This window comes from Echinops telfairi, unplaced genomic scaffold, assembly GCF_000313985.2.
Source record: "Echinops telfairi isolate 266 unplaced genomic scaffold, ASM31398v2 ScPeMD7_7417;HRSCAF=8455, whole genome shotgun sequence".
NCBI classification, from domain to species: Eukaryota; Metazoa; Chordata; class Mammalia; order Afrosoricida; family Tenrecidae; genus Echinops; species Echinops telfairi.
Window position 1 is genome coordinate 6,897,620 of NW_022111317.1, and position 26,526 is coordinate 6,924,145.

General features: G+C 60.0%; 2 protein-coding genes across 11 annotated transcripts in view; one reads left to right on the top strand and one right to left on the bottom strand.

Moving 5' to 3' along the window:
- The window catches only part of RCOR2 (REST corepressor 2), a 4,370-nt gene extending 2,728 nt beyond the window's left edge, over window positions 1-1,642 (top strand). For 3 of the 5 annotated variants that reach the window (XM_004713500.2, XM_045297262.1, XM_045297261.1), the window contains 4 exons: window positions 238-315; window positions 419-476; window positions 629-858; window positions 964-1,642. In XM_004713500.2, the coding sequence (XP_004713557.1) occupies window positions 238-315; window positions 419-476; window positions 629-858; window positions 964-1,278 (681 nt within the window). In that variant the 3' untranslated portion in view covers window positions 1,279-1,642. The remainder of the gene's footprint in view (window positions 1-237; window positions 316-418; window positions 477-628; window positions 859-963) is intronic. The other 2 variants (XM_045297260.1, XM_045297263.1) reach the window with 2 other exon arrangements.
- A 300-nt stretch (window positions 1,643-1,942) lies between these two features.
- MARK2 (microtubule affinity regulating kinase 2) overlaps window positions 1,943-26,526 on the bottom strand; it is a 56,067-nt gene continuing 31,483 nt past the window's right edge. For 2 of the 6 annotated variants that reach the window (XM_004713496.3, XM_045297229.1), the window contains exons 2-19: window positions 16,244-16,423; window positions 16,011-16,064; window positions 13,703-13,751; window positions 13,385-13,450; window positions 13,218-13,288; window positions 13,006-13,062; window positions 12,093-12,329; window positions 10,236-10,355; window positions 10,048-10,147; window positions 9,862-9,974; window positions 8,958-9,090; window positions 8,598-8,776; window positions 8,302-8,399; window positions 7,601-7,762; window positions 6,920-7,174; window positions 6,007-6,033; window positions 4,346-4,390; window positions 1,943-3,847 (exon numbers count right to left, since the gene is read on the bottom strand). In XM_004713496.3, coding sequence (XP_004713553.1) covers window positions 3,490-3,847; window positions 4,346-4,390; window positions 6,007-6,033; window positions 6,920-7,174; window positions 7,601-7,762; window positions 8,302-8,399; window positions 8,598-8,776; window positions 8,958-9,090; window positions 9,862-9,974; window positions 10,048-10,147; window positions 10,236-10,355; window positions 12,093-12,329; window positions 13,006-13,062; window positions 13,218-13,288; window positions 13,385-13,450; window positions 13,703-13,751; window positions 16,011-16,064; window positions 16,244-16,423 — 2,304 coding nt within the window. In that variant the 3' untranslated portion in view covers window positions 1,943-3,489. Of the gene's footprint in view, window positions 3,848-4,345; window positions 4,391-6,006; window positions 6,034-6,919; window positions 7,175-7,600; window positions 7,763-8,301; window positions 8,400-8,597; window positions 8,777-8,957; window positions 9,091-9,861; window positions 9,975-10,047; window positions 10,148-10,235; window positions 10,356-12,092; window positions 12,330-13,005; window positions 13,063-13,217; window positions 13,289-13,384; window positions 13,451-13,702; window positions 13,752-16,010; window positions 16,065-16,243; window positions 16,424-22,125; window positions 22,148-26,526 lie in introns of those variants that run through there. The other 4 variants (XM_045297231.1, XM_045297233.1, XM_045297230.1 and 1 more) reach the window with 4 other exon arrangements.

A 26,526-nucleotide genomic window follows, 5' to 3' on the forward strand; every position in this document is an offset into this window, starting at 1 on the left:
CGAAGTTTCGGTAGTGGGGGGGGCTGAGGTCCGAGGGAGAAGGTGCAAGTGCCCGGCGTGCAGGATTATAGGTGATTTACTGTCTCAACCTGGGGAAAAAGCAGCAAGACCACCCCTCACCCCAGAGGGAGGAGGGAGCCGGGTTTGGTGGTGGTGTCACCGCAGAGTGGTATGGGGCCTAGGGGCGGGCTCTGCTAACGCTAAGGGTTCCTCTTGTGTCTGCATCTGCCTGCCCAGGTGCAGAGCATGAAGCAGACCAACAGCAGCCTCCGCCAGGCCCTGGAGGGCGGCATCGACCCCCTTCGCCCCCCTGAGGTGAGTTTGGGTGCAGAAATGGGGTTCTCTGGAGGAGGTAGGGCAGAGAAGGGTGTGCTGGGTGGGGAGCAGGGCTTCAAGAACAAACCCTCTGGCTCTCCAGGCTAACACCAAGTTCAACTCTCGCTGGACCACAGATGAGCAGCTCCTGGCTGTGCAGGGTGAGTTGGACCGGTGGGAGAGTGGAGGCCCACACCCCCCGACCCCAAAATCGATTTCCCCGCCCTCCGAGGAACTGGGGGCAGAGGGGAAGGACCAGCAAAAGGGACTAGCTCTGAGGGTTGTTCACACGCTGCCCTTTTGACCCTTGCAGCCATCCGTAGGTATGGCAAGGACTTTGGGGCTATTGCGGAGGTGATTGGGAACAAGACGCTGACCCAGGTGAAGACCTTCTTTGTGAGCTACCGGCGCCGCTTCAATCTCGAGGAGGTGCTGCAGGAATGGGAGGCCGAGCAGGATGGGGCCCCTGGTGCCCCGGGCCCCCTGGAGGAAGCTAGGAGAGGGGCTCCCTTGCCAGCCCCAGCCCTAGAGGAGGAGGATGAGGTGAGGAGGGGTGGACCAGACAGCTGCCCCTCAGAGCAGAGAGGAGAGGCCCAGACTGGGCCGAAGGTGTCGGTCGGCCTGGCTCTGACCCGCTTTTCTCCCCAGGTCCAGATCACGTCTGTCTCCACAGCTGTGCCTCGAGGGGTGGCCCCTGCACCGCCCCCCCCACCGCCACCCACCTCCTTGTCCCAGCCACCCCCGCTGCTGAGGCCACCCTTGCCGACCGCACCCACCCTGCTTCGCCAGCCCCCCCCACTGCAGCAGGGCCGCTTCCTGCAGCCGCGGCTGGCCCCCAATCAGCCACCGCCACCACTCATCCGCCCTGCTCTGGCCGCCTCCCGCCACAGTGCCCGTTCAGGTCCCCAGCCCCCACCAGCCCTGATCGGAACCCCCCTGGAGCCCCCAGCGCCCTCACTCTGAGCTCTGTTGCCGACCAGAGGCTCTGGACCCCTCTGCTGAACATCCCCGGGAACCTCAGGGGACACCGAGGACAGAAGGGACGGACAAAGGGTCATGGGCACCAGCGGTGGACTTTGTGGCACTGCTTGCGACCCCCGGCCTAAACCCGCCTCCCAGGCCAGGGCCTGGGCCTGGCCAATGGCCCTGTGGGGCCGCTTTCTGCCCCACCGCGGCGGGGCCCCGGATGGCTGCTGGGCTGGCTTTGGGCCCTGTCCTGTGTGCGGGTAGCTACCTTAGTGGGGCTGGGGTGGGGAGGTGTTGACTGCTCCCCTTCCTCTTTGCCTTCTTTGAGCAATAAGTCTGGGGTGAGCTGGGAGGGGGGTACTTGTGGGGAGTGGACGATAGAGCAAGTTGAGTGCCCACGTTTGAGGGAAAAAGGGGCGGGGGGGTTGGGAACTTCACAGACCTGGGTCTATTTTTCAACATTTTTAAAAAACAAATAAAAGCTCCCAAGCTGACCTTGTTCTGTCTGTTGAAGGGCCCCCCCGGGCTTGGCTTCTGTCTGCGCCCAGGGGAAGGGCAGGCCCACCCAGGCCAAGTTCTCCATCAGGCTCAGCCCAGTCTTGCCCTCAGGGACTGGGTCCCTACCCTGCTGCTGGGTGGGTGAAGCAATGGGAGGCGCGGCTCAGATTCCAAACATTCTCTTTATTACGAGTTGATCCAGAGGAGAGACTAAGTGCAGGAAAGGGGCTGGGTGGGGAGGGGCCACCTTGCCTGGGGGCCCCCCCAGCCCCCACCCCTTTGGGGGCCAAGTCATGCCCTCCTGGCCCCCTCAGAGCACCCGGGCTGTCCCCTGGGGTGGAGGGGGGAGCCCTTGGTCTGAGCTGGAGCCCCAAGTTGGGGGCATGGAGCAGGAGGGCTGAGGTGGGCAGGCCCCCTTCCTGGGACCCAAGGGCTCCTCTTGCCACTGAGCCGGCCTGGGGGAGTGGGGGTGATGGACAGGAGTGGAGTCATCATAAATCAAAAAATAAAAAATAAAACCCATCACAAAAAAATGTACAACTCAGGTGGGGGTGGGGCAGCCTCTGTAGGACCCCGCCCCCAATTCTCAAGAACAGAAACAGCAGAGAAATAAATTAAGGGATGCAGTGGCCACCACCAGCCAAGCGCCATAACCCCCCCCTCCCCACCTCCACCCGAAGGTGAACTGGGAGCTGCTTCACCAGGCTGTCTCACTCGGGAGGCCGGTCATTCCTGGCCAGGCCCCCACGGAGGCCCAGGGCAGTGCCTCCTGCGGGAGGGGGGGGACAGTGTCAGGAAGAAAAGGCAGGGCCGAATGGGAGCATGAGGAGTCACTGCTGCGGGCTAGCTGGTGCCCAGATTAATGCCAACGGAGGGAAGTGGTGGGAGGCAGGGTCAGGTGGGGTGTGCTTGCAGACAAAGGGCTGAGGAGCCCTCTGCCCGGCTGCCCCCATCCTGGGGTCCACCCCTCCTAGCGGGGAGAGGGTGGGGAAGATGGCACAGACTTGGGAGGGGAACGGATGCCCCCACAGCAGCTTGTGGAAGGAAGTGGCCGGCTCGGGGGCAGCAGGGTGGGCAGAGGATACAGTGTGAGGGAACCAGTGCCCCCAGCCTCACCTGGCAGCCCCCTCCCCAGCTGCCCAGGCCTCAAGCTCGGGGCCTTAAGTCAGGGGAAGGCCACCTCTGGTGGTTCGCTTGGAGGGAAGGGGCGCCGAACTGCCCAAAGCGGGCCTGGCGGAGGGACTGGCGGGGACCCCACCACTCTTGCCTGAGAGTGTTCCAGCCCGGAGCCACCCTCCCGGGAGACCCCAGAGATCCAGTCTCAACTGTCCCATCGGGGCAGCGAGGAAAGGTGGCTGCTGGGATTTTTTTTTTCTTTTTTCTTTTTGGTAATAAAAAAATTTGTGGTTTAGGCGAAATACTCTGTGCGACCGCAGTGCCGAGGGGCCGCCCCGCCGGCCGCCCGCCCCGCCCTCTGCCTCCGGTGGGGGCCAGGGGGGAGCAGGGAGGGGCAGGACTGAACGTGGGGGGGTTGGGCGCCGCCCCCCGCCCGCGCCCACTGACGGGAGGAACCGAGGAGGCGAGGCGATGGGCCAGCAGGGGGCGACAACCGAGTCCGGTCTGCAGTCTGGCCCGCCCGGGGCGGGAGGCGGCCGGCAGCCCCAGCAGCGAAGTCCAGCGGGCCGCCCGGGCGCCCCCACTCGGGGCACGTTAAAGCTTGAGCTCGTTGGCGATTTTGGAGGCAATGTTTTTGAAGGCCATGGAGGTGCCCGATATCCGCTTAAAGCGCACGCCGTTGAGGGAGAGCCGCGGCAGTTTGCAGACCTCCATCTCCCACTGCACGAAGTCCTCGTGGCCCGGCGCGCCGTGCACGCACAGCAGCATGTACTTCTCGTGCAGCTCGCTCTGGCAGCCGTTGGCGTCCAGCACCTTGCGGATCTCCCGCATCATCTCGTTGGGCTCCATTGAGCTCGTGGTCTTCATGCTCCACGTGAAGCGCAGCGAGCGGGGCTTGGCTTCGCGGAAGTCCTCCTTCTCCTTGTCGTTGCCGCCGCCCACCACATGAGGTCTGCGAGAGGGCACAGGCGCCGTCAGGTGGCGGCCCAGGCACCCCACCCGGGCCAGCCCCCCTGGCAGGCAGGCAAAGCAGGCAAGGCCCTGAGACCCGAGCAGGAAGAGGACGGCAGGAGCTGAGGAGGCCCCAGCCAAGGAGGGCAAGGGACAGCCCCTGAGAGGGGACGGCTCCACGCAGTTCCTTTTCTGGGGCGAGGGGAGGAGGGCTGGGCGACTTGTGGGAGCTGAGCTCACAGGTCCGGAGCAGTTCGCGGACTGTCTACCCAGAGGGAAGAGCTGAGGTCAAGAGGCAGGCAACACAGCCCCAGCAGCCCAGCCCAGGGCAGCTCCTTCCAGAATACAGCGGGCCTGAGCAGGGCCGCTGTGGGCTGGTCTGAGAAGGCAGGGCAAGGACCCCAGAGGGAGAGCCAGTGGCAGAGGGAGAGCGGAGCAGGCGCAGGCGGAGGCGGAGGCGGAGGCTTGGGCGGGGCCGGCGCTGGCTCCACCCTCTCACCTGAGCGTCTCCACCCGGTCTTTGCTTTCTGGTTCATTCAGGTTCCTCAAAAAACAGAGCGAGGGAGAGTTTAGTGCTGGGGCCGCAGGCTCGCTCGCTCGCTCGCTCCTTCCGCCACAGACCCAAGGTGGGCGCCACTGGTGGGAGGACAGGACCCCCGCCCACAGGCCACCTGCCCATCACCTGGCAGGTCAACACAGCTCTTCGGCCCCTCTCGCCGGCAGCTCAACTGTCCCTATCTGTCCTCCTGTCCTCCCACAGTCTCGGAAGAGGACTGCTGGGCACAGGGATAGGGAGGGGGCCTTCTGCCTGGCTTGGGGTGGGGGGTGGGGGTGGCTGTCCTGGACTGCAGAGGGAAGGTGCTGCTGTGTGTTTGGGGATCCTTCAGGGGAGGGTCTGGCCCCTGAGGCCGGGCTGTGGGGAGGCCCCTCCCTAACTGCCTGCCTGCCAGCCATCTGCTGGGGCAGAAGGGAGGTCGAGGTCCAGGGCAGGGCGTGTGGGGAAGAGGTCTGGCCCCGCTGAGCGGCTTCTCCAGCTCCTGGCCGGAAGGTGGGTGCCTGGCAGCAGGAAGTGCAGGGCTGGAGGGCAGGAGGGCAGGAGGCAGAGGCAGAGAGAGGAGGAGGGCAGCGGTGGCAGCACATGTAAAGGAACAGACAGTGGCGACGAGGAAGAGAGCGAGCTCTGCAGTGGCTGCTCGGTGCAGGCAGGAGCCCCCAGTTGCTCTCTCCAGCCCTGCTAGAGAGACAGAGCACCCCCCACCCCTACAGGGCAGCCCTCCCACCCCAGGACCCTGTGCAGCAGACAGGCATGCAGTGACAGGCTGGGGGTGGTGGGGGTGGAGTGGGCCACCCTGAGACCCTGCTTGACAGCTTGTCCAAACAGGCCGGCACTAGTGGGAGTGCCAGTTGGTCCAGCCCCAATGGAGGGAGGGCAGCCCCCAGCTCCTCTCAGGACGTGGGGCAGATGGCCCAAGCACCTCCTGGGGCTGCACCTCGCCACCCCACGCCTGCCCCCAAGACCATGGCAGGTGAATACAGTCAGATGGGGGCTTCATCTACCCCCATCCACGGGCAGCTGCAGGCAGTGAGGGTGGGAGGGCTGTCTAGCTCAGCAGGAGCCGCCAGAAGGGGGCGCTGTGCTCCACTCATGAGCAAGGCTTGTTGGGCCTGGAGGCCCCAGACTGCCACCTGGGCTGGTGCCCATGTCCCTTGCAGCACCTCGAGAGTCCAGCCATCCCACAGGACAGAGTGAGAGGTCAGGCAGCCCTGGTGTACCCTGGGCAGAGGGGGGTAGGGAGGTGTCCAGGCGAGCCCAGAGGGAAGGGGGAGTCCAGATGTCCTTTCAACCAGCGAGGCTCCTCGCAGAGCATGCACATGGAGGGCTGAGGGACAGAACCAGAGCCCAATGGGGTGACCCAAACCCTCAGGGAAGCAGGCTGATCTTAAAGGGAGAATTCCCCAAGCAGACCCCTCTTGCTGGGTGGGCCCAAGGCCCCTCATCTCGAAGCCCGGAGCCCCCCTTCATCCCTTTAAGATGGCATACAGAGGAGGCCACACAGGCACGGTTAGCAGGTGCAGGAGGAGCAGGAGCCGGAAGATGGGGGTTAGTGATGGAGGCAGGACACAGGACAGACACACACCCCCAGTGGACTCAACGCCTACCTTCTGGCAAATCTGAAAGACAGATTTCTAAAAAAACAAACAAAAAAAGACAAAATAAAAAAAGAAATAAAATAAAACAAACAAACAAAAAAAAACAACCAACAAGACGGTATGTGGATAAGCAGGTGGGGAGTGGGCTTTCAGGTTTGGGGGTCACCTCTGGTTTAGAAGAGCCGCTCAGCGAGACTAGAGTCAGAGCTGTCCAGATCTGCTGCTGCCCCCGCCCACCCACTGCACCCTCTGCCACCTGGGCCCTCTGGCAGGGGAGAGTGGGAGACAGTGGGCGGGGCAGGGAAGCCTGCTTCCTCAAAGCCCTCTCTTGCTTCCTGAGTCCCTGCTCCACAGCAGTGGGAGGAAGGAGTGGGAAGGGGCAGGGCACACCCCAAAAGGCAGAGAGCTTCTAGGTGCACCTCAAGAATCAAAGCTCTCCAGATCCCCACCTGAGCCCCAAGCCAGGGGGCACATCAGGAGAGCCTCCAGGGCCCTTGCTCCTTTCAGTTGGGAAAGCTCCCTGCAGGCAGGCCCCTCCTCGCTGGTCTGAGAATCACAACCACGGGTGAGCGGCATGTGTTCCTTGCTGGCCCAGCCTGGCTCATGCCTCCTGACTTTACAGCTGCGTCACCAAATATAAGTTTCCATGGGAACCCAGGCGGGAAGAGGGGGCTTTTATTTTAGCATCCGAGTTCACACCCTCCTAGAGAGGAGGCGGCGGCCATCTGCTGGGGACCAGAGAACAGGGGTGTGTGGAGTTGGGGAGAGGCCCAAGAGGGGATGGGTGGGCAGAGACAGTGTTGATAAGAACCATGGCCACCCCCAGGTGGGGCCCAGTTTCTTGGGCTCCCCAAGCCTCCCTAAGCCCCAGAAGCAGGCAGGTCTGGCCTCCGCTGCCTCACCCCCTTGCCTCCCTTCTCACCTGCGTACAAACTTGGAGGTGAATTTGCTGAAGATGCTTCCGGAGGCCCCCCGCCGGCCCTGGCTGTTGCCGGAGGGGGAGGCTGGGGTGACACCGTAGGGCAGATTCTGCTGGTCCCGCACCTGTCGGAGCTGCCCGGCGTGGAAGGTGCTTCGACTAGACACGCCCCGGGGGAAGTGGGTTCGGTCTGGGGCTCCTCCACTGCTGATGTTATGGGCGGAGGGGGAGGCGACAGGGACACGCTGGGGGGCTGTGCTGTGGGAAAAGAGGGTGGAGGGGAAGGGATCAGCACCTGGAAAGAGCCTGGGCAGCCTGAGGTGGGAGGGACGGGGAGGGGAGGCCAGACCAGAGGCAGCCATCGCGCTGGACACAGAAGGAAGGGGTGACTCCTGAAGAAGACACATGGAGGAGATGGCGGCAGTGCAGGCTGGAGAGAAAGGGCTCCTGGCGACCGGCCTCCGGCCGTGTGCTAGGAGAGCCCAGAAGGCTCAGAGAGAAGGGGCTCCTCCTCTGGGTCCTCAAGCCCCTTCTTTGCTCTGGGAAGGAGGGTGTGGCCCTTGGCTGCTTCTGGATCCCTTGCTGCAGGGGTATAGAATCGGACCCCAGATGGAAAGGAGAGACTAGGGGGCTGGGGGGAGCAGGCTGGAGGCAGCAGGTGCACCAGCCACCCAGCACACTTGCCTGGGCCGTGGCACCTCACAGTTACTCTCCGTGGGGGGCAACCCAGAGGCCTTGTTGGGGTGCATGGAGGCCGACATGGATTTCTGGTGCTGGCGGGGCCGGGCCGCGGAGACTGCGGCTGAAGCGGAAGCCGTGGAGGCCCGGGACCCCGGCATGGTTAGGCTAGGAGACACAAGCAGCGGAGAGGCCTGGGTTAGGGGGTAAGACAGGCAGCCGCAGGGGCGGCAAAGGGCCAGAGGTAAGGAGCAGAGTGCGAGGATGTGGGACAGAAGGCACAGGCACCAGGAGCCGCTGCCTGCGTGCAGCTGCACTGGTCCCCAGGGAACTCGCGGCACAGGCAAGCTTCCTCCTGGGAGCTCAGCCCACCCCACGCCTGACAGGTCAGGAGACCGTGCCTTCCTGGTGGAGAAGGCCTGGCTGGAGCCTGCCTGGATGCATAGCCTTCAGATAGGCTCCTCTAGTTCTGACTGCCAGAGGTGGGCAGCTGGCAAGCCCTGGCTGCAGTGGACCACCGAGAGCCCCCTCAGTCCAGTGCAGGGTAGTGGAGTGGGGAACAGATGGGGAAGCAAGGGGCGGGGGGGGGGGGGGGGGGTGAGAGTGGACAGTTGGACTGAACAGAGGAGTAGTGCTCCAGCTGGGAGAGGCTGATAGAAGGGGTGCCGCTCCTCAGGAGGGCAGCCGGTCGACACAGGCCTGCTCACCTGTCTTTGCCATTCTGGATGGAGGCCGGGCCAAGGCTGGTCCTCTCCAGAAGTGGGGAATTCCTGCTGCGGTTCGTGCTGGTGGAGAGGACACTGTTCTGTGGGGATAATGAGCGAGAGGCGCATGAGGGAAATCCAAGTCTAGGCCAGCCAGGTGGCCTCGCTTCTACGCCAGGCACCACGGCCAGCAGCTTAGGGCCATGGCAGCCCAAGAGAAAAGGATGCGAGTCTGGCAGTAGAAGAGCAGCCTGGTGGACAGGTGCCGCGAGCAGCAGGGAGGGCCTGGCGTAACGTACCGTGGAGGGACTAGGGGTGGTTTTCTTCCTCTCCAGACCAGGCAGGGGACTGGCGGGCACTTTGGCAGTGCTGCTGGCCTTCCGGCCCGACTCCCGGTCTTCCTCAGGCCTCTTGTTCTCTGCATTGTTACTCTGAGTCTTCTTCGAATAGGAATTGGACGTGGGAATGGCAGGACCAGCTGTGGGGTCAGAGGGCCGGGGCAAGGGTAAGGCCAGGCCCACAGAGACCCACCGTGCGCGTGATCACCGCAGACTAAGGCCACACAACAACAGAACGGCTGAAGCTTGGTGCTGTGCCGTCTCTGTAGAGGGTGAGCCAGCCCTTCAGCACCCTGCTCGGGAACTCGGCAGCGCACTCACCCTGATCGCTGAAGCGCCGCTGCTTGGGGTTGGCTGAGACACTGCGCTGTACCTTGTGGGAGGGGGACGGGGCACTGTTATTGGTCAGATCAGCTGAAGGCCGTGGCTTCAAGGAAACGGTGTCACCTTCCAGCTGCAAGAAGAAGACACTTGGTATCCAGGAAGGGAAGCTATGTAAAAACCCTGACACCCAGACATCCCCACCTCATCCCTCAAGACCACGGAGGCCTGTGTGCCCTACCACAGGCCCAGCAACAGCACACAGGCACATCCCACCCCTAAAGAACCAATACCCAGCCTGAGACCCCTGCCGACTGGCACAGGCTCCCCCAGGCATCACGTCAAGGGAAGGTTAAGGCAAAAACCATGGGATGGAGCCCAATAGCACCAGGGAGACACGGATGGACAGAACCCTTCTCCCTGATATCCCTGAGCCCCACCCCTTCATGGCCTGGTTACCCAGAGGGACCAGAGATGGGAGGTAGACACACCTTCACACATTCAGACCCAGACACACACACACACACACACACCTAGACCCAGACACACATATACTCCCAGACACACACGCACGCACATGCGCATACACACACAAAGCTGCACACTTACCGATGCAGTGAGAAAGTCAAGCCCACAGAACCCCGTGCACAGATGCCCAGGATTGAAGGGCAGTGCCAGAGAGTGGAAGACCCAGACAGACAGATCTAGAGCCGGTCTCGCCAGCATAGAACTGAACCAGAATCACGCATAGGGTCAAGACCAGCCCCTCCAGCTGCCCCCTGGTGAAGAGGAGCCCAGCAAGGGCTAGAGAACCGGAGCATTTGAGCGGGGCTGAGGACTGGCGGCAGAGAGCAGAGAGCACACCTCCTGGGAGATGGGCTTGGCAGGTGAGCAAGGCACGCACCTCAGAGTTCTTGTAGCCCAGGAGCAGGTAAGTGGCCATCACCTCGTTGTACCTCTGGCCCACCAGCGAGTCCTGGATCTCTTCCCGGGTGTAGCCCATGGACACCATCAGCTCTGCACAGCGGGGCATGGTTAGGCTGGTACGGACCCTGTGGCGGCCCAACCCCACAGCCCAGCACGACCTCACCTGTCCGTCTTGGGTCCTTGTAGTCAGGGACTGGCTCCACGTAAGGCTTCAGCTCATCATCTTCATGACCCACGTTCATCCACCGGTCTTTCATGATTTGCTGGAGTGTGAACACAGGAAGGGGCCGCTCAGCTGGGAGAGCCCCGAGGGAACCCAGGGCCCCCGGGGCAGCTGCCCAGGTGGCTCACCTCTAACGTGCCTCTCTTGCTGGGATTGAGGATGAGAAATTTCTTGAGCAGGTTTTCACAGTCGGTGGACATGTAGAACGGAATACGGTACTTCCCCCGTAATACTCGCTCCCGCAGCTCCTAGAGGGGGGTTCTGGAGTTAGGCAAGTGCAATGAGCTGAAGGTCAAGGGAAAGAAGGGAACCTCTAGGATCCTTGGGGCGCAGGACTGGTCAGGCTGACCTCGGGAACTAGGGAACTACGGCTGGAGGAGGAAGGTGGCCTGGGACAGCGCAGGTCCCGAGGGAGGCAGGGCCGGCAGTGAGGGAGAGAGAGCTTTGAAGGAGGGAACACTCACACAAGCTCAGGCCATCTCTTTAAAAAGAAACGGGGGTCACTAAGCTGGGAGCCCCAGGGGCGTCATGGCTGCTAACCTCAAAGTCAGCAGTTTGAAACCACAGGCTGCTCCTAGGAAAAAAGACGAGGCTCTCATGTTCTCTTAGACCAGTGGTTCTCACCCTTCCTCATGCCTCGACCCGTTCATACAGTTCCTCATGCTGTGGTGACCCCCAACCATACAATTATTTTCGTTGCTACTTCATCACTGTCAGCTTGCTACTGTGATGAATCGGGCAACCCCTGTGAAAGGGTAGTTTGACAACCCCCCAAAAGGGTCGTGACCCACAGGTTGAGAACCGCTGCCTTATAGAGTGACAGTCTCTATCACACAGGGATTGACTCTGGCAGGGAGGTGAAGCTGGGAGCCCTAGTGGTGTAAACCAAAAGGTCAGGTCGGCAGTTCTAACCTACCCAACTGCTCCGTGGCAAAAAGATCCAGTCATCTGTTCCCAGAGTGAGGGCAGCTTAGAAAAACCACTCAGAACCAGCCCAACCACACGACACCAACATACCAGGAACACTGACCCAGCCTGCCTGTCATAGTTGTCACAACTCAGTGCAAATGTAAAGACGACCAGGTGACAGCATCGCGATAAAGGGAGGAAAATGTGAAGTTGTCAAGGGTTTCTTCTGCTTGGAAGCCTCGCAGCAGTCAAGACTCCAACAGCACAGGGCAGCTGGTCAAGCTGCTGCACAAGACCTCTCTCGAACACGGAAACGTTACTTTGTTACTTTGAGCACTAAGGTAGCCTGCGCCTGACCCAAGCCTTGGTATTTCCAACTGTCCCCCATGGAGATGACAGTTGGCCATGGAGTAAGGAAGACTGGAGGAGAACAGGCGCATGGGAATGGGGGTGCCAGAGAAGAAGCTCAAAAGTACCAGGGACGCTGAAAGGACCAACCAACCGGCCTTTGGAAGAAGTGCGGCCAGAGTGCTCCTTAGAGGCAAAAATGGTGAGACTTCATCTCACATACTTTGGACATGGTGTTGGGAGAGACCAGTCCCTGGAGAAGGACATCATATTGGGCATCACAGAGGGGCAGGGAGGAAGAGGAAGGCCCTCAGGAGAGGGACAAGTTTGAGGATGCTACAGGACCAGGCAGTGTTTCCTTCTGTTCTGCCTAAGGTCGCTACGCTGGGAACTGACTCGATGCTCCAACACCAGCAAGCCGGGAGACTCAACTCAACCACACACAGCAGGCCGGGAGGATCAACGCAGTCATACGTAACACGACAAGCCGGGAGACTCAACTCAACCACACACAGCAGGCCGGGAGGATCAACGCAGTCATACGTAACACGACAAGCCGGGAGACTCAACTCAACCACACACAGCAGGCCGGGAGGGAGAAGAGCACCTTTGACCTGTTGCTCCGGTGAGTAAGCCCCTGTTTGAAGCTCTGGCTTGGGAGAAATGGGGAGGGGTGGCAAAGGTGAGAGATCAGGGCTAAGACGAGAGGAGATGAGAAGTCATCCTACCTTGAGGTTCTGCCCATCGAAGGGCAGGGAGCCGCTGACCAGTGTGTACAGGATGACACCCAGGCTCCACACGTCCACCTCAGGCCCATCGTACTTCTTGCCCTGGAAGAGTTCTGGGGCAGCATAGGGGGGACTGCCACAGAAGGTATCCAGCTTGTTCCCAAAGGTGAACTCGTTGCTGAAGCCGAAGTCTGCAATCTTAATGTTCATATCGGCATCCAAGAGCAGGTTTTCTGCCTGGGAGGTAAGGTGACAACGTCAGCAGGACAGAGTCCGCAGGACACACTAGGGGCAGAGACAGGAAGGAGCCTGGGAAAGGGGGGAACATCCAGGAAATTATCTTAGAAATACCGCCCGCCCCCCCGCCGCTCCATTGCTGGGCAGGTCCTGTCTGAAAAGGCCTAGCTCTCTCTGTGAGAGAGCGCTGGGGTTTGAAGGCTCCAAGAGGTGTGAAGCAGCAAGCAGCCCAAGCGCCAGCCTGCGCCCAGGCTAATGGAGCTCGAGCGGGTCTGCAGAGGCCCACTAGGTAGGCAGGCTCCAACTTTCACAAGGCAGCAAGGAGATGGTGTCTGCAAAACCCGAGCCACACAGGCGTCGGACATTCTCCCCTCGGCGTGCCCCCCGCTGCCTGATGGACCAGCAATGCCTGAGGCTCCCGCCAGGCTAGCGAGGGCCGGAAGAGGATGTTCTGAGAGTTGAAGTGACAAAAACCCTCCACTCCCCTGGTGGCATGGAACCCAGCAGCCTGTCCTAAGGCTCCATGAGAAGTAGTCCTAGGTGCTTCCTGTGTGTCTCAAAAAGAAATGAGAGGCTGGAGTTTCGGCGCATATTGGGCGGGATACAATGCTGTGGTGAGCGTAGGGGAGACCACCCCAGCCCCCACTGAGGGGGCCAAGGCTGACAGTGGCCTCACCTTTAAGTCTCTGTGAACAATGAACTTCTGGTGACAGTACTGCACAGCAGACACGATCTGAAAGGCAGGGAGAAGGGTCAGTCCAGGGCACCTGACAGTGGGTCACAGAGGCTAGTTGAGCTGTGTGTGGCCCGGGCCCTCGGTCTAGGCTACAGCACAGACAAGCCACAGGTCACTCAGAGGCCTGGGCAGGCAGGGAGGGAGTCAGTCACCTGGCGGAATTTGGCTCGTGCCTCTTTTTCTTTCATCCTGCCGTGAGCCACGAGGTAATCGAACACCTCTCCTGAAAGAGACAGGGGCAGAGAACTCGGCCTGAGCTGCTGGGGAGCTGGGGTGCTGGCGACAGGAAGAGGTGACCCAGACTCACACCTACACCTACCTCCACTGGCATACTCCATGACAAGGTAGAGCGTCTTCTCAGTCTCAATCACTTCAAATAACTTAACTGCAGGGGAAAAGGCCCAGCGCCGAGTTCAAGCAGCAGCAGGGCCCAACCCGACGGGGCCATCCCGGGGGTGGAAGCGTCTTTCTCGCCCCTACCCCCAAAGTTCCTCTCATGCCAGCCAACTATCAGGACTGGAGTGGCAGCGGCACTTTGAGGGGATCTGCCCCAGAGGCAGCCTCGGACCATCCCTCTAGATGGCCAGGGCCCGGGCAAAGGAGGGCAGGCTAGATAGTGGACAGCAGTGGTTCTCACCTATGTTGGGATGATTCAAAACCTTCATTATTCGTACTTCTCGGAATAGCTGGAAAAGAGAACACCGGCGGTCATGCCTGCTTGGCCCCTGGCCCCCAGTAAAGAGTCACTGCAGCTGGCACTGATTCCGCCAAGAACACTAGGTGGGGCCAAGGCCCTTCCCTGTGGCTCCGTGGCTCGACTGGTACAGCTGGAAGCTGGGCTAGAACATTCTCCTCCTGACCTGCTCACCCAGGTTGGGCATGTGCACAAGCCAGCTGCACCCCTGCCCTGCCCCCCGGGGCCCAGCTTCCTATGGGGGCTCCTCCAAACCTGAGCAGCTGCTGCTGTGCAGTAGCTCCATGCTTTCCTGGCCACGGGGCCTCTGGGGTGGGGAGTGGGGGCAGGGCAAGGTGGGGGGAGGCTGGGAGAAGCCCCACTCTTGGGCCTCGGGTGCTGAGAGAAGAACCCACTCCTATATATAGCTGGTGCCAATTTTAATCAAATCCACCTCCACACACTCACGCTCGCTTTGGGAAACAAAACCAGGGGCTCTAAACCATCCATTTCCATAAAGAGAAATGACAGAAAAGGCCTCCTTGGAGGGGGGGGGGGCAGAGACTGGATGTGGGGGCTTCCTTCACTAACTTCCAGACCTCACCACCTGCAGAGAGCAGAGGTGGTTCTATGACAGGTGTTTTTTGGGGATGGGGGGAGAGACACAGACACGGAGCTCTAAAATTCAGGCCATGGCTTATGGAAACAGCAAGCCCCTGCTTCCCATCCCATCCCATCCTTCAGTGAACTGGAAAGGGAGCGGGGACAGGCCTCCCACCGCCAGGAGGCCGACTGTGACACGGCCGGGTTTTCCGGCTTTCTTCCCTGGACCAGTTAGTTGTCTTGGGCGAAGGCAGTGGAGCCCAGGCGCCAGCCCAGGGCTCCCAGTGGTGACTGCAGCGAGTGCTTATTGTGAGGAGGGTATTGTCAGTGAGCCCGAGGGGCCACCAACCTTTGCACACCTGCCTCCACAACCGATCACGTCTATCTGGGGTCTGTCTGCCCAGGGCAGAGAGGTCTCCTTTACTTCTTGGGCAGGAAGTGGCTTCTCCGCGGAGAGCTCAGCTTCCTGGGGCTGGGCTAGAACCTGGAGGTTATTCGGGTCTCCAGGGCTGCAACCAAATGTAACCAGAGTGGTGTGGCCAGAATCTGAGTGGCCTTGCTAAGAGAGCAGGCTCAGGGCTGGCTCTGGGGCCTGCTGACGATGAGGGGAGAGAAGCGGGAAGGAAGAGAGCTAGGCCGTCTGCTCCAGAGACCAAATGCCCCCACCAAGCTGGCTTCTCCTGCCCTGTGTAGCCTCCGCCAGAAGCAAGCAGCCTCTCCCCCTTCCTCCGAGAAGCTGGGTTGGGGCAGAGAGGGCCAGGTGAGGTCCAGGCAGCCTGGTTTCTTTTGAAAGAAAGACGCCTTGGTTCTGGCCCTCTGACGCTGTGAGCACCTCAGGCAAAGACAGCCCAGAAGGCCAGCCCCTGGTCCCGGGCCCTCCAGTGGCACTGCATTTGTCCTCCAGCATGGGGTTGTGGCCCTCTCAACTCAGACAGGGGCCCCCTGACACAAAGCTCAAAACAAAACAAAAGGTAAGGAGGCTAAATCCAGGTCAGGTGGTTAGATTCCCAGACCTGATTTGTGTCTCCAGCGTCATCCCACACAGCCACTGAGAGAGCAGCTTTTCCCAAACCGCGCTCCACATCCTTCCTATGCATATCACTACCTGCTTTTCAGGGATACCTGGGGCCGGGAGATGTCTCCCACTGCCTATGGGAGACCTGTTTTCCAGAGTCCAGCCTCGTCTGAAGACTCGGCACATGCCTGTGTGACCTCCAGCCAAGAGAAGCAGAGACGGGCAAGAGAGTGGGAGCGCCTGGCCTGCATGTGCACACAGTCTGCGGCCGGGGACTGGCACACCCCTCCTGCAGACCCGGAGGACTGACACAGAACCTGCCCCTATCCTTGTCCTTCTAGGACCACTTCTGGGGACCGCGCCACGCCTTAGAGTAGGTGCACACGTTTCTAGTCAAGGATGCAAATGGGCTTTTATATCAGGCGCAGGGCAGCAAGGTGGGCAAGTGGCCGAATGATGACCCTGTGCCAGAAAACCCGCCCAGGAGGAGTCACCTGGGGCCTCCAGGCAAAGCCCAGGAGAGGGCAGAGCTCCAGGGAAGGGTGTGGGGGGCAAGGACAAGGTCAGAGGTTTTCGTGTGGAGCTCCAGGTTCCCGGGGGAACAGACCACGAGTGGGGAGCAGGTGGGCAAGGACAGGTGTTGCTCAAGCTTACTTTCTGGAGGCTGGAGGAGTTGAGCTGAGTCTTATCAATGATCTTCACAGCTACCTGGAAGGGAGGGAAGAGAACACCGGTTATTTCTGTGATCAGGCTGTAGCCGTGGCCTACCCCCTCTGCCCTCCGTGCCTCCACAGGCTCAGTTCTCCTGTCTCATCTCAAGAGGCTGCGGGCACCACCACCTGCTGCAGTGTCCACAGGGTTGGGAGGTGCGGCCACCCAGAGCTCACCTCCTTCCCAGTCAGGATGTGCCGGGCCAGTTTCACCTTGGCGAAGTTACCCTTGCCAATGGTCTTCAGGAGCCGGTAGTTGCCGATGTGGGGCTGCTCGTCGGCAGAGGGGGCTGAGTTGCGGCCCCGCAGCATGCTGGACTTACTGCTGGGCTTGGAGTCCAGGTGTCCCACGGTGGGCTGAGGACCCAAAAGACACCCCTTCAGGCATGCTGCCCTCCACTTAGGAGGCTGAGGGGCAGAGGGCGACTCCGAAGGGCTAGTTGGCATGCAGGGAGTCAGCGGGAGGAGAAAAGAGGAGAGAAAAAGAAGAGAACTTTCCCTGAAACGGGGCACAGCCTAAGAGTCAGCTGCCACGACTGTGGGTGTCCGAGTTCAGGACTCGAGCTGTTCTGTCACCGTCCCCATGCCAGGCAATGTGCTCCCCCACTAGTAACCCAGGGAGGGGTTCCTTCATGCCCCCACTCTGCTCCCCACACCCAGGAGAGCAGGGTCAGACCCACTTCAGAGCCTACAAGGCTGCCACTGAGCAACGTCTGTCTATGCCCGAGGGCAGGGGGGCACCATTGATTCACTGATACCGAGCCCAGCCCCAGATGAAGACTGAAGAAGCCCTGGGGGCGTAGTGCTTGCAAATGGGGCTGCTAACCGCACGGTCAGCAGTTCAAAACCACCAGCAACTCCTCAGGAGACAGGGCTTTCTACTCCCGTAAAGAGTTAATCTCAGAGACCCCAGGGAAGCGGTTCTCCTCGGTCCTACAGGGTCGCTTTGAGTCGGCATGGACCTGCTGGCGGTGAGGCTAGTTTTTCCGGTGGATGGCCAGTGATGGGAGAGCTGAGTGGGCCTGGGCACGGCAGCAGCAGGCTGCCCCGCTCTGCCCACCTCACCTAGACAGCTTGCAGCTCAGACAAGGGCACAGAGAAGAGTGTGACAAAGGGGGTGACGAATGTTCCCAGCCCCCCAAGGTAGAAGCAATCCCTGGGCAGCAAAGGGTGGGAGGACATCGAAGTGTGATTTATCTAGCCTGTGGAACATGATGTGGGACAACGTGCTCCTGGGAAGAAGCTGTCTGATTCCACCGATGTGAAAGGCTCAGCACAGGCTGAGCGGAGGGACAGGAAGAGGCTCAGGGGTGCTCTCTGCCAGCCCAAGTGGGGGACTAAGGGTGGAGGCCACGAGGGGCAAGGCTTTGCGTGACAGTGCACATGCACTGTGGCTTTCCTAAAAACTGTGAAGCTGTTCACTCCAACTGGGTGGATGAGGCGATACACCCATCTTAGGGAGGTTGCGAGACCTGTCCGCAAGCGCTCACAGCAGCAGCATTCCCAGTGGCCCCACACAACCCGAGTGTCTGTCAACTGTCCTCACACGGAACTCAGAAAAGGAGCGAGCCTCTTACTGCTATTACAGGAATAACTACGGCGCTAGCAAAATTTTATTTTTAACATTTTTAAATACCTGACTTAATTCTAGAGAGAAAAAAGCAAGGAAATCAGGGAGAATGCGGACAAGGTAGGGTGGTATGGCCTGAACTGGTCTTCCTCACCATTTCACGGAGCCCTAACTGCACTGCAAGTTGTACAGCTTTTACATGACTGTGAGCGAACTACTGAACTGACAGATGAAATATGTGCCAATAAGACGGCTTAGGGAAGAAAAAGCATCAAGCAAGGAGAAAAGGGAGATCAAAGGAAGCGTTGCAATGGGGGAAAAACACAAACTTTTACATTGTGAATTAGATGAGTTTACAGATCAGATTTTTAAAAATTGAGTTTTCTCCCTCTTAAAAAAATTATTGTAAAGTAGGTGCAGGTTTACATATCAGATATGAATGAACTAAGACAGTGGAAGAACCTCAAAATGTTTTGTTCAAAAGTAGAAGCTGGCTACAAAAGACTACTTCGTAGGATTCCATGTGTATGACACATGTGTATGACTCAAATTTATTAAAACCCATTACAAACCCACTTACAAGAGGTGAACTTCATGCCATCTAAATATATACTTCGATAAAGCTGGGCACTGGATCCAGACTCCCTAGGAACACGTGATGTCACCCCCCAGCATACAGGGAACCAAGCTGCGGCCAGAACCACAGCCCGGAACCACCCAGAGCGGCCTTGGAAATTTCCAGAGACAGTCCAGTTTGAGGCCAATTCTTCTTCCACAGCCCCTCCTGCTCTAAGTGACATCCGCAGAAACCACAGTGGGGAGAAATGCCTTGCTGCCCCTTCAGACGAGGCGCCCTGGTGGCGTCATGGCTGCACGTTGGGCTCAGCAGTTGGAAACCCCCAGCCGCTCCTTAGGAGAAAGATGGGGTTTTCTACTCTGTAAAGAGGCGCAGTGTCGGAAAGCCATCGACCCCATGACAGTGAGGACTGCGCGTGTGTGTGTGTGTGTGTGTGTGTGTGCGCGTGTGTGTGCGCTCACGTGCATGTAGTGTGTGTGTGTGTGTGTGTGTGTGTGTGCGCGCACGTGCATGTAGATGAGGCCCAGGGTTCATTGGCCAGAAGCTTAACCAGCCAGATACTGTTCAGGCAGAGGAGTAACAACGGAAGTTAATTATTCTGACACTTTCCCCTCCTTAGTGTGTCAATGTAAGGCTTTCCTCTTTCCCTCTCATTACAAGTTGACTGTGGTAAATCACATGCAATAAAATAATTCATCGTTTGGAACCATTTGAAGGGAACAATTCAGAGCCATGACATTCTCTATGCTGTCCATCATTACTCTCCACTTCTTTCCATCAACGTCATTAGCACCCTGCGAGCACTAAATCCCGTCCTCCCCCAGCCCCAGCCTGCACAAAGGACCGTGGTGGCTGTGTAGTGTCTGTTCTAGGTTATTTCATGTAGGGGAGGCCCTGCCCTGCCTGTCTTTTGTGTGACTCTGGGCACTGACCCTGGCGTTGTCCAGGTTCCCCTCTGTGCCTATCAGCCCCGCACCTCTCAGCAGCACTCCGCTGTGTGCACGGATTTCTCCTTCGTCCTTTCACCTGCTGAGGGACACTGGACTTTCCACCTTCGGTGGTTGTGCCTAACAGGCCGGGAATATCCTTACGGGGGGGGCCCCCCCTTCCTGTCCCTTGGCACAGCAGTTGCAGGCTGCTTTGATGGTGGATTGTTTGACCCAGATCCCAGAAGCACCTGGGGTTGGGCCTTTGAAGGGGAAAGAAGCCATGCATGTGGTAGACTTTGAAGGGGAGATTCCTGAAATTCCACACCGCTTTCCACCTTGGGTTCAGCCATCTGCCTTCTCTAGTCCTAGGGCTCACCATCCCTCAGGTCTACACAAAGTCACCCTGCAGCCACAGGGCACCTTCTCTGCTCACCCGAACCCGCTTGGTTCTCTAGTCACGCTCACTAGTCACGTCGGTTTTCAAAGACCTGCTGGTCTCCCTCAGAAAGAACGCGAGGACTCACACACACACCCCCTGCCCCCGAAGGAAGGGCACTTCTAGGCCCTGCTGGCCATGACATCTGGCTCAAGTCTACAGCAGGGCAGCCCACACCTCACCTCACCTCACCTCACCCAGCAAGGTCTTGAAGGCGGGCCTCCAGGCCCTCTGGGCCATCCTCCGAGGTACAGCTAGGGTTCCTCCCAGCCTCCTCCCCTACGGGGCTGCGAAGGAGGACTAAGCCGACTCCCAGAGAAGGTGGTGTCCGGTTTGGAGGTGGCCTTCACTTTTCCTCCTCAGGTGTGTCTTCACGCCCTCTGCTGGAGGCTATGCCTTGGGCAGTCTTTGAAGTCGGCCACTGGGATTCAGCACCCAACTCCTTGTCTCTCCCTCTAGGAGGGCTGGGGGTGGAGTGGTTCTGCACTTGGATGCCAACTGCTGGGTCAGCAGTTCGAAATCACCAGTGGGAGAAAGAAGGGGCTTTCTACTCCCATGGAGAGTGACAGTCTTGGAAACTCACAGGGGCAGTTAGTTATGCCTTGTCCTCTGGAGCTGCTGGAGTTGGCATCGACTCAATGGCAGTAAGTTTGGCTTTGTTTTTTTGGTCCCTCCCTCTACGGCTAAATCTGGGCACTATGGTCCCTCACCTGAGCTTGCTGTCCCTTTTGGGACGTCTAGCTCCGGGGACTGGTCTGGGCAGCACGGCAGGACAGCATTCCACGTCACACTCGGCGACATGTAGGCCTTCGTGGAATATTCACCGCCATGCAGGGCCTCTCCTCCCACACCCTCACTCTTGGTGTGGAAGAAGTCGTGATTAGAGTGTGGACAGTTCAATCCTTCAATCTGCGACTTAGCGACATCTTAACTGCGTTATTCTCAATACTCTCCGTCAGGAGATCATGACAAGAGGGAAGGAAGCCCCCAAAAGATTAGCAGTGGGGTTGTTGCACACACGCCTGTGCCAAAGGTGGTCTAGAAGGTGTGGATGAGCTCTACAGCTCAACAGAAGGGGTTCGAGTCCCGGCTCCGGCATTGGCAAGTCACGGAGCTAACTTCCCCTGGGTTTCCTTCTTTGCAGTGGTTAGAAAACATCTCCTGCTGCCTACCAGTAAATGGCAGAACCCGATGCCCAATCACAGTGCTGAGCTGAAGTGTGTGGGCTATTATTCTCAGTCCCTACACATTACTAGTCTCCAACCTGAACTCCGGCTGGAAACAACTTTCTGGACTTCAGTCAGCCTCCCTATGCCAGCTGTGGCCCAGATGGCAACCCCTGTAAGCAATGCTATGAGCCCTTGCTCCCTGGAGAAGTCCTCCCGGCTGTGGCCTGAGACACCAGGCCCTCGGGTTTAGGGTAGAGGAAGGAGAACGGCCAGGAAGGCAGCTGGGGCTGGGCCACCCAGGAGAGAGAAGGGAGAGCCCTGGCCCACTCGCGCCCCTCCAAACCCCAGTGCGCGCCTCGGGCCTGGGCTTCTGCTTCCCTTCCTGCCCCTCGCGCTTCCAGTCTTGCCCACAGTAGGTGCGGGGCTGGGCGGAGAGAAAGAAGACTTCCACAGACAATGTTGGCAGGGCCACAGCCCCTCCACGTCCACGGGGCGGCATTCTGAAGGATGAGGTGGAGGTGAGCAGGGCCTGGGCCCGGCAGCAGCGCACTTGGTTCCCTGGGTGGGTGCTAGCCAGGCCCACTCAGCGTGGGGGGGCTGAGGTGCAAGGTCTGGCTAGAAGCATGTTCTCCCCGCCACCTCTGTCCGACAGTCTGCATGGGCCTTGGGGAGCAAACAACAGCCATCCGCAAAGCCCTGCGACACCTCTCCCTAGGCGGGACCCCAGCAGAGGCCTGCGAAGTAGACCTCCTGGATCTCAGGCAGTCTTCACAGAAAATCGAGGGTCACAGGTCACCCTGTGAGGCAGCACTTCAGATAGATGGCAACGACGCAGGCCTGGTCCAGAAGTAGGGCTCAAAGCACCATGGGGAGCTCAGAGCTGGCTGAGGCCTAGTGCCAGGCCCGCCCGCCCGGAAGACAGCCTCGCCCAGAGCCAGGAGCTGACTCAGGTAGGCAGGGCCCCCGTCCCTGAGGCTGGAGGCTCCTACCAACAGCTCTGAGAAGAGCGGACATTGGGCCTGCAGTGTCCCACGGCTCCCCCAGGGTTGGGAGGGGTAGTGGTCAGCACTCCCTGGCCCGAGGCAGGGCAGGCAGAGGTCCTGTGGGGGGAGAAGTGACCGAGGCACTCCTCTGGGGGCTGGCCCCAGGTCCCAGCCACCCTGCTGCCACCTGCCCAGGCTGTCTGGTGGAGTCTTCTGATGCTTGCCCCCCTCCCCTCCCTTGTCAATGCCTTTTGGACCCTTGGAAGTCCCGCCCATGGATCTTGCTACCCAATGCTACTGCCTGGCACCCTTTAGCAATTCCTTGAAGATTCTGCACTGGGGCAGGAGGTGGAGAGCAAAGCGGACAATCCCAGAGTCAAAGGGGGGAAACATACCCGGCTGGAGAAAGGGACAAGGACTACCAGCGTCTTCCATCCAGCAGAGCCCACAGCAGAACCTGTCAGGCAGCGAGGGCAAAGTACAGGGGCCGGGAAGAGCCAGGCCCAGGGCGGGGGCTGGCGGCTCAGCCAGCCACCCTTACTCAGCGGCCACGGGCGACACCTTCCACCACCTCCTCACTGAAAGGCAACGAAGCAGTCAGGCCGAGCGAGCGGCTCCTGCCTGGGAACCTGGCAGGTGTCGCAACCGAAACTACCACTAGCAGAGAGACTGGGCTTGGCACAGAGAGCAACGGGGACAAAGCCCCACAGCTGCTCCTCCGGGCTGGGGCCTGGTGGCCAGGAAGTGCCTGCAGTCCCAGGACAGCACACCAGGAGCAAGGTGGGAGGAAAGGGGCAGGAGGGGAACAGGAAGGAAGGGAGCTGGAGAGAAAGAGGCGGGTTTACAGCTACTTCCTCCTCCCCTCCCCCTCCCCGGAAGTGGGCTGCCCCACCCTCCCCAAGGTGCCTTACAGGGTAGCAGCTGGAGAGAGGGCAGGGACACTCTCTCTCACCATAGCTGCCATAAAGCCTTTATCTCACCTGTGGCAGGTGGAACCCAGGAAGGGACAGAATACTGTCAGCAGGACTTGGCCAGAGCTGGGAGGCCTATGTATAGGTCACCTATGTTAGCCCAGAGGTGAGGGGGTCAAGTGCCCCCACTCACAAGAAGAGCAAAGAGTGGGGGTGGGGGTGGGGGTAGACACTGGGAGTGGGGTAGACACTGGGAGTGCGGCAGAACCAGCAACAGGGCAGTGGCGGGTGGGCCTCCTGCGCAGACTGGGCTTCTCCTGAGCCCTCTAGATCAAGAGCCCCTGTCACTGATAGAGGAGGGCTGGGGGCAAGTCTTGTGGCCTTGCTAAAGAGCTTTCAGCCTTGATCCTAGATTTCTGCCCACCTCCAGTGGCCAGGCACCTACCTCCTCAAAGAACCCTGCTATCTTGAGATCTTGGGGCTGCAGGGCGGCTGCTGCCACCTCCTCCTCTGGCCCAACTCATAACTCAGCTGCCTCAGCCAGGAGAGGGGCTCCTTTGGACCCCAGCCAGCTCCAGGCCTGTCTGGCTCTTACCCTGTCTTCTGGCCATCAGTTCTAGTTACCCCCTGCCCCAGGACTTAGGGCCTGCCTCCTTCCCATCCAGCGGCTCTGAAAGCCCCCTAGGAGGTGGCTGTGGCCGGCCAGGGACGGCTGCATACCTAAGCACGTGTGTGCAGGAGACCCCCTGCTCAGGCTGCCAGCCTCAACTTTCCTGATGCCCACGAGGGCCTGGCACTCACTTCATAATTGGGGTGGGGGGCCAGGGGGAACCCCTACTTTACAGTTAGAAAACGGAACTTCAAGTTAGGAGACTTGCCGGAAGTCCCGGGGCCTCTGAGTGCAGAGCCTGACGGGCACCCAGGGCTTCTGCCCTCAGAGTTGCACACTGCTGACCCTCTTGGTGCCCTGATGGGCTTCATGACCTACTCACCCCCCCACCCCCCCACCCCCAGAAGAGAATGGCCCTGGCAGCTCCTCCACAGTCTGATGAGGGGGAACAACTGTGCTCAGGAGAGCCTGTTGGGGAGGCTTGCCGGCCACATCCAGGGGGTCCTCCAGCAGCCCTCCTTCACCAACCCACCGCCACCCCCTCAAGTGACCCGGTCCTGCGCTCAGGCCTGGCCCAGACAGAGTCTGAACCGAGCAGAAGCAGAGCATGGCCCTGGCAGGCCCCGGGACAGAGTGAGCGATGGGGCCGGCCCAGGATGGGGCCTACATCGCATGGCGGGAGGCAGCACCCAGCAGGGAGCATCTCCGGCCCTACAGGCTGGGGGAGGGGAAGGCCCTCTGGTTGTGCAGACAGCTCTTTTCCAGTTTTCTTGCTTGTCTGCACCCAGGCCTTCCTCACCGCCTGAGCAACTGCCACTTTAACTGCCAAGAGCCAATGAACGGGAGCAGCTGCTGGGCGCTCGTACAGCTACGGTGAGCACGGCCAGAGGCAAAGCTGGGCGCAGGCCACCCCTGACTGCAGAAGTACCTGTGACGGCCCCATCTGGGGAACACCCAGCCGTCTGCGGCAGGACCATCTGGGACCAGATACAGCCGTTGAAGGGCTGTTCCCTTCCCAGTCAGGCCAGGAACCTTCCTGTCAATGACTGCCGGAGCCATAACTTCAGCACAAGGCCAAGAACAAGGTGGCTCAATACCCTCTGCTGCCAACAGCCCCCTCCTTCACCCCCCAGGCTTCCCTATCTGCACTCTCCCCTCGCCCCAGGGCAGAGAGACCCAGCACTGCACCCTGGGCCAGAGCCTGTCTGGGGAGACACGCAGCAGGAGAGGAGCAGGCGAGAGGATCCGAACACGGGCCTCCCACAGCTGGTCCCCATCTTTCACGGAAGGCAAGGCAAGGAGCTGCCTGCAAAGCTGCCCTCAACGCTGGCCCTCCTGACATTCGGGGGTGTCCAATACACACCCCGGCTCAGAAGGCCCAACCATCCCACCATCCTGGTCTCTCTCACGCCTTGCCTACTGCTGCTGCTGAGCCAACCCCTCGTTGAGCGCTAGTGGCAAAGTTCACTGACGGAAACACACAGCTGACTCCTGTAAGCGCCAACGCTCTGTGGGGAGGCCAGGCCTGGGTCACGCAGCCTGGGCTGGAGCCCCACCTGTGCCAAGCCTCAGTTTCCTCACTGGGAAGCTCATCTGGGCAGCAGCTGAAGCCATGGCCTGGGCCCGGGGGAGGAGGAAAGGAGGCACCCTGCAGGTGCTGCGCACGGGCCTGGCACACGGAGAGGGCTCCGTCCAGTCCTCCACGGTGTCTCTTCACAAACTCGGTGGCACCCTGGTTTCCTCTCGAGCGAGGGCTTCGCTGGGCCCTGAGGAGACCTGAGCGACAAGCAGTGGTGGGGCTTCTGAACAAGTCAGACGTCCACCGCGAGGGGCTGCAGCCACTCCTCTCGTTCCCACTGAGGGGAGTGGGCCAAGAAGGTACGTGCCACACCCTCCCCGGCCAGCCTGTAACTCCTTCCTTCCAGAAGAGGGTCAGAAAAACAGCCGATGATCAGTTCCACGTGGTGCCAAGGGTTGGGGGGAGCCCACACTGCCAGCCTCGCACTCCATTCGGCTCCTCCCGTACCAGTGGGTTACTGTAACCATGGAGACCAACGAGCTCCTCCACATCACAGGAAAGCCAGCCTGCCAGCAGCCCAGGGCTCAGGAGGCTGGGGGTGGTGGGGAGAAGGAGGCAGGCAGCAGCATCAAGGCTTGGCTCACTTTTCAGAGAGTTGTGGGCACTGGGGGATACCAGGGCACCCCCACCCTAATGCCTTTGCCTAATAGTTTTTTGCACTCTTCTCTGGACCCTGGGCTTGGGCACTGTCCGCTCCCCCCAGACCAGCTGTCCAGAGTGTGGTGGTGAAGGCATCACTCTGAAGTTGGGCAGATGGGGGTCAAATCGTAGCCCTACCAGGCTGACTGTGGTGTGGGGACTGACCTGGAACTGTGGACGAAGGGCTACACAGACACAGAGAGACACACACACACACGTGTACTCCATCCATCATACAACACCCTCTTTCATGAGACTGCAGTAGGCAAGTCCGGTCTCCTAGCCCTCACTTATCCCCCAGTCCCTATTCCAAGAATCTTAGCTGGAGAACTCAAGCCCTTCCCTGGACTCGGTTTTTATCTGAAACCGTTTATCTCTAATTACTCTGGGTCGCTGTACCTCACTCCCTTACGGCCCTGAAAGGTCGGGGACAGTGACTCGCTCACTTTCCTCTGCCCTTGGTGCCTCCCAGTGCCTGGCACCCAGCTGGCCCATGTCAGCACACTGCCCGTGCGATGAAACAAACACACCTTTTTGGCCCCGAGCGCTTGCTCCCAGGAGCCAGTGGCCTCCTGTGTGAGGGAAGAGGACAAGAACCTCCTGCTGAGAGACCCATTTCCCCTTTCAGGCACTTGTGGGTGGCCCTGGGAGCTGGCTGGTGGCAGACGCCTGTCCGTCCTTCCTCTGCAGCCAGGGCCAGCGGGGCATCCACATGGTGCTGACTGCACACCTCTGTACAGGTGAGTAACATGCCAGGATGTCTTCAGGCCAGTGGGTCCTGAGAGTCCCTTCCCAAGGAGGGGTGCAATCTCAGAAAGCTGGTTCCGTGAGCATGAGCTCGCATGGTGAGAAGGCCCAAAGGGTTCTCTCCTGAGACAGAGCCTGTGGGACTGGGGGGGATCCAGGCACGGCGGGCATCTGGCTGGTCACCCTTAGCAGCCTGGGCCCGGGCCTACCTTCGTCAGAGGGGGACCCTCTCCTCCCAACTTCCTGTGCTAATGACACTTCCAGGCCCCGCTGCTGAGCAGGGCACTTCCGCTGCCCCTTGACATGCAAT